General features: G+C 39.9%; 1 protein-coding gene across 1 annotated transcript; it reads left to right on the top strand.

Annotated features, from left to right (window-relative positions):
- Positions 1-368: 368 nt before the first annotated feature.
- On the top strand, positions 369-5,218 carry Sras (Ras converting CAAX endopeptidase Sras). Its single transcript, XM_080287087.1, has 7 exons — positions 369-463; positions 1,017-1,116; positions 1,652-1,802; positions 2,279-2,446; positions 3,256-3,324; positions 4,195-4,257; positions 5,019-5,218. The coding sequence occupies exons 1-7, from the start codon at positions 369-371 to the stop codon at positions 5,216-5,218; spliced, it is 846 nt and encodes a 281-aa protein (XP_080143213.1).
- Positions 5,219-6,558: the final 1,340 nt, after the last annotated feature.

Here is a 6,558-nt window from a genome sequence, read left to right as displayed (position 1 = left end):
GACTCATAATGAACATAGAATTTATCCATTATGTTTGGAGAAAAAAAAAAAATGCACGATTAGAATTAGTCAACCTCAAAAACTTGGCTACATTTATTAAAGCTGTAATGGTAGAGTAAGCGACCAGTTCCTAGCATTTGTAAACAAACTGGCCTGTGTAGAGCAAAATTATACCTTGAGGGTCGAGTAGCCAGCGCTGTGATGTGGTTATATAAATACAGTGCCTCGCAAGCGAAATATTGATTATAATACCTGAATTAAAGTACTAACAGAAGTGAATAGTAATTATATTTAATCAAAATTGGGCTTACGGGCCCGTGGAAACTTCTTTCAAACTCTTTACCGCCACCCACCTCCAGCAGGAAAAAATGAGCGGCGTCTGTCTTAAAGAAATATTTGCCTGTTTTTTGCTTTCGGTGCTTTATGTTGGAAGTTTATATGTGTGGAATGCAACTCAGGGAAGGTGAGCGCTCTACACAGATGTTTTACGTATGACTGATTTAATCTCGTCTGCCAGAAGACATCATTTGTAATATTGTTAACTGCCACATATGTATATGCAGCTTTAAGGATTCTTCTCGTAGCAGAGGAAAATATCTTCTAACCCAAATAAATCGTATGGAGATTGGAAGAGTAGAATTTAAAAGACACCATCATCAGGGCAGTGAACGTGGATAACATGAATAAAAGTAGCTTGACTAATGTAGGTGAGATTTTTATTATATGGCTAGGTAAACTGTCAACAGTTAAATGTAGCAAAGTTTAGAAATGTCATCTTGTTTTTATTGAAATGTTCTTTAAAAGTTCAGTTCATGGACATTGCAAAATATATTCTGCAGTTATTCAGGAATTATTGCCACTAAGTGTGTGTGTGTGTGTGTGTGTGTGCGTGTATCTCTTTCTCTCTTTGTAGAGGAAAAATTGGTTTTAGCAGAGGATAAAAACATCAGTTTTGATTTGTGAACATTTTTTTTTATAAGTATAGGCGTACTTGTAATTATATTTCCCCTCCACAGAGACCATCCATCAACCATTAAAAAGCGGTGCATCAGTGTCTTCTTCATGACCATCGTATCCCCATTTTTTGTCATATGGTTTGGAAGTACTGACTCAGAGGTAAGTTAAGGAGGATGTTGCATAATTAAATACCACTACAACAGTCTTTTTAAAGTTTCTAACAAAGACACTGAAGGGAGGGAAGGCAGAGTAGGAGGTGAGGTAGCTAAAAATTCAGGAAGCAGTTATTGTGTAATTTTTTCACCTAGTCCACTGTCACCACATCAGGAGTGTAGAGGCCTGGATCTATGTGAAGTGAGAGTGACCATTTGCATTCCCCATAGTGATATAATGTGAGTAGTTAACCCCAACCCCTCCTTGCAATGAGTCCTATATTAGCCACATCTAGTTGGAGTACCATAACTCGCTAGACCACCAGGCTTCTAAAGATTGTACTACATGAGGGCAGTGGGGTTGATGCATTACATCAGCACATGTCATGAAGTCTCATCTCCTGCATGCATCAGGTTTAAAGTGATCTAAATATGATAACAAAAAAGATGACTTTTAATGAAGGTTTACTATTGCCTATTTGAACTTCTCAGGTAAGCCGTTACACTAGATGGTACTGTACACCTTTCTGTTTTTATTTCAGGTAACACTGTTGACTCAGATGGGGTTAAGATGGGAAGGACTGATTCCAGCTTTAGTCCTGCCGATGGTGTTGACGTTTATCCTGTTCCTGGGCCCACTTGTTCAGTCCCACCTCACTGTGCCTCTCACTGCCTCACTCCGCCTCTATATGGGTTCGTTCTCAAACCTTTACTCGCTTGAAATAACACTGGCTTTCAGCAAATCAAAATATTCAACCTTTTTTTTTTTTTTTGTCATATTATGTCCATTTGATTTAATTAGGATCTTGTACTCTAGTGAGGAACAGGGTTCATGTGTAGGTGAGCCTTGGGCCACAACAACACTTTTAAGAGAACAGCTACAGATTACTGGTAGTTCCTGTGCTGTTTTACAGAGAGTACTTTTCAAAGGGTTGTATACAACACTTAAATCCCATTATCATTTCCCTCATAAAAAAATTTGAACCTTTGCACTGTTCTTGATTGTTTGCCTGTTTAGCAGTTTAACTCCTGAGTGTGTATATACTAGTACCATTGACCCTGTCATGAATAGGACTAGTACTGTATACTGTTCTTCTTCCTGTTATCACAGTATAATTATTTAGCTAAGAGAGAGTCATAGAAATCTGAGTGTTAATTTTCCTTTCCAGATCCTCTTTATTGGTACAACACAGCACAAAACCCCATTTGGTGGCGGAATCAGGTTGTGGCGCCATTCTCTGAGGAGTTCACCTTTCGTGCCTGCATGCTGCCCATCTTACTACAGTGTGTGTCCCCAAACACTGCTGTATTCGTTGCTCCGCTCTTCTTTGGGGTTGGTGAGTGCGAGTTAATTTTGTGGTCTTATATATGCAGTATCTCCATTTTATTCTTATGCCTCAGCACCCCTTCTTTTCAAGTTGGAATATGGGTCAGGATGGTAATGATGTATGCCTTACTCCTTTTTGGGTGAGAATATTGGTTGGAGTGGCAGTGATTATGATAATGATACTTATGATGATAACAAAAGAATGTTAATGAGCTCTTGGCTGTTTACCAAACAGACATTAAAAAGATACTGTAGAATTTTCTTTCTTAGCAGTAACATGCAATAAAAATTTTTTTTCCATTGTAAAGAATATTTTAACTGCTCTTTTTGTCTTAGTACAAAACATTATGTATGTTTTTTCTTTAATGAGTAAGGGAATGTGGAGTGTATTGGTGTTGTGATGAGGAGAGGTAGATTGAGGTGGTTTGGACATGTGGAGAGGATGGGGGATGATAATTGGGTGAGGAAGGTAAGTAGTGTTAATATTGGGGGTGGGGTTATGAGGGGTAGACCGAGAAAGACATGGGACGAGGTCATTAAGTGTGACCTTAGGGTTAAGGGACTGAACAGGGAGGCTGCAATGGATTGTGCAGCGTGGAGAGCCGCCATTAGGTGACCAAGGCCGACACATGCAAGCATGTTGGAGCCTTTAAAAACGAAAACGAAAACATCACTAGGCATTCAGCAGATTTTTTTCCAATATTATAGTTTCTGTTCCTGTTTACAAATTCTGCTCACCCTCATTATCAGTGGGAAATGTTGTTGGTATGATGATTAATAGATGAGAGTGAGATTTGCATCCATATTTTATATCCTCAGCTCACCTACATCACGCAGTTGACCGTGTCCGTGCCGGGATTGACTTGCCTTCAGTCATCCTAATATCATGTGAGTAGTTTATTTATACATGTTCATCTTATTTTATTTACCATGGAGGGACCTATTGAATGATTAAATATTGCTGAAATTTATCCCTTGACTACTAGAGGTACTGCTTAATTTGAATAAAATCATACAGTACGGTATGGTGGTAGTCTGATACAGTTTTTAAAAAATGTTATTTTTATAGAGTTAGCTATATAAGCAGTGTAATATTTATCATATAGGCTAATACCCATATCTGGAAGTCAGTCTTTGTTACACATCCTTGATGTTTTCTCCAGCAGTTTCCAGCACCTGTCAGGAAGTAATTAATTGGCTTTGGTGCTTGATTAAGCTTGTAGCCCATAAAGAATCATCATCTGTACCATGACCAGCCTCAGTCTTGAGATTCCTTAAGAGGAAAATGTGATGTTGTGTTGATTGATTGATTAAATGAATCATTGATCTGGCAGTGAATCCTAGCTAGTGCCCTGATGAATGTTTAATGAATGACAGTCCACTGACTATACTATTTTTACTCTAGCTTGGCCTAAAATTACGGTCTCTCCATCATGAGTACTGAGTTGTAACGAGATTAACACTAGACTATGATGCTAGTCCTTATGCTAAGCATGTACAGCATTACTACTGTCTTTTTGTAGCACTGACCTATGTGATATAAGCTGGAAAAGTACGAAAATCTGGGCCAAGTTAGAATAAAAATAGTATAGTTGCACCCAGTATGTGTGAGCTGCTGAGAATTTTGGCCTTGTGAGTAATTACACTGAAGAGAGAACTGTCTCTACATAAACAAGCTAATTGCTATAAATGTTAATTGTGTTTTGCATATCTAAGTAAGTAAAATATTGCATCAAAAATTGATTTCGTCCTCAACAGGTTTTCAATTCCTGTACACTTCGGTGTTTGGCTTCTACTCTGCGTTCCTCTTCATCAGAACAGGTTGGTGGTTCTTAGTGTACCTGTCCAGTTACATCCACCAAGGATTTTATATTTGGCTCAGTTTTTAAGTCTGTCTGTCTGATAGCACCAGTCTGGAAAAAAACTATCTGTCTTTCTACCTATTACCAGATGCCTTAGTCCTGTAAGGGGTGGCCACAAACAAATTGCCTCCATGTTGCCTTGTCCCCTACCATTACATTGCCCTGCTTCCAGTTCACACCCCCTCTCTCTCATATACCTTTTCACTCTATCCCTCCATTTCATCCTCGGCCTCCCCCTCCCTCTCCCCCCCTCCACCTCACTCGCATACACTCTCCTCTTTAATCTCTCTTTCTTCATCCTCTCCACACGGCCAAACCATCTCAGTGTATTTCTCCTAACCCATTCCTTCACATCCACACCACAGCGCTCCTTCACTTCCCCATTTGTCAGTCTGTCTCTTTATGTAACTCCTTATGCTACTTTCAAATAACTCATTTCCACTGCTCTCACTCTTGACTTGTCTCCTTCCAACAAGATCCAAGCTTCACTTCCATATGTTAGAGTTGGTATTAATACTGTCATGCAGTGACTTTTTTATTTCCATGCTCACTTCCCTATTCTTCATCACTGCTTTCAAAGAACCAGCAACCAATCTTCCCTGTTGTACACTTTCAAGCACTTCACCCTCTAAACTTCCATCCTTACTCATCACACTACCTTAGGCTTGTCACTCAGTGTAAAACCACTGGTAATGGAATTAATAGGCATAATATTTTCAGGCCATTTCCTGCCGCTGTTTGCAGTACACGCCTTCTGTAACCACATGGGGCTGCCTGAATTGAAGGAGCTAGTGAAGAGCAGTGGGTCACTGCGGTACAAATTGTTTGCCTGTCACGTGGTGGGCCTGGTCACATGGTACTTCCTCCTCTACCCGCTCACTGATCCTGCCCTCTATGCCAACACTCGCCTCTCAGTGTGAAGTGTGCAATTGTGCCAGTAGCTTCAACTTGAAGCTAGTGAGGAGTTGTGTCTTTCTGGGGTATAAACTGTATTGCCTGCCAATACTCACATCTCGGTGTGAATTTTTTTTTTCTCGTGCCATACACCTTCATGTGTCACAATTCCCTGACTCAGTCAGGCATCAGACTTGCTTTGGGATAAAAGACCGTAACCGCTGCATCACCACCTCCTGTAATACAGTACTTCTTTACTCACTTATTGACCCTGCCCAATATGCCACTTCAGTGCAATTTTTTTTTTTTTTTTCCATACACCTTCACTTGTCACTGTTTTGATGCTGTTCACATCTCTGACTGCTTGACCACAACCTTCCTTGGTACTTAACCCCACTGATCCAGCCCCACTTTCCTTTAATTGCAAATGTACGGTTGTGCTGGTAAGTTCGCCCTGGAGTTTGTGATAAGTGGTGTGCAGCTTAACTAACCTGGTACTGTCATGATGGAAAATTTGCTGACAATTTCCTGCGGGCTGTAGAGATGGATTTTTTTTTTTTGCGTTTTCTTTTTTTTTGTGTGTGTGTGATTGCACTATCAAAAAGAACAATGTGAAAATGTTGTAAAAGGAACAGGAGATATGTGACAACTGCACTCTCCTTTCCTAATGAAAACAGATACCCTCTTCTACAATGTGTTGTAGGAGAAATGGGATAACTCTGGTCTCACCTTGTCCTTCTTTGAATAACAAATCATCAATATGACCAGAAATGGATTGTAAGTTTTGTGTGTGTGTGTGTGTGTGTGTCTGTGTGTGTGTGTGTGTGTGTGTGTGTGTGTATGTGTGTGTGTGAATCTGGCCCATGGTACTTCCTCCTTTACCCACCCACCAGCACCACCCTACAGGTTATACGCCAACGTGCGTTTGTCCGTGTGAAGTGTGCAATTTTGCCGGTAACTTGCCTACATAATTCGGGTTCTGTCATATGCTCAACAATTTTAACTCCAGCAGTAGTGGTTGTCCTTTTAAATCTATTCTTGCCAAGTCCAGATGATTTTAGTCAGCTCAAGAGTTTTTGTATTTAAATGGAGGGGTTAGATATAGCATTCATTAACACATTCACTACAAGAGACCTCCCCAAAGCTGAGGAAAATTGTATGGGATAGTAAGGAAAAGTAGTGTAGATACAGTAGTAAGAAATAGCAGGTGTAATTTTATTGAAGAGGTCACCTTTTTCAGTATGCGTCTGTTTTTTTTAAATTCTATTCTTGCCTTTGTTGTATGGATTTACTCACTTCAGGGAAGGTCCTTTAGGGGGTTAGTAAAGGCAGTCTCAACTCTTGTCTACTCATTTAATCCGTTTTT

This window comes from Coenobita brevimanus, chromosome 116 (genome assembly GCF_032717465.1).
Source record: "Coenobita brevimanus isolate Jiangsu-jjx chromosome 116, ASM3271746v2, whole genome shotgun sequence".
Lineage (NCBI taxonomy): Eukaryota > Metazoa > Arthropoda > Malacostraca > Decapoda > Coenobitidae > Coenobita > Coenobita brevimanus.
The sequence above is the reverse complement of the archived record's forward strand: the minus strand, read 5'-3'. Positions and strand labels throughout refer to the sequence as shown.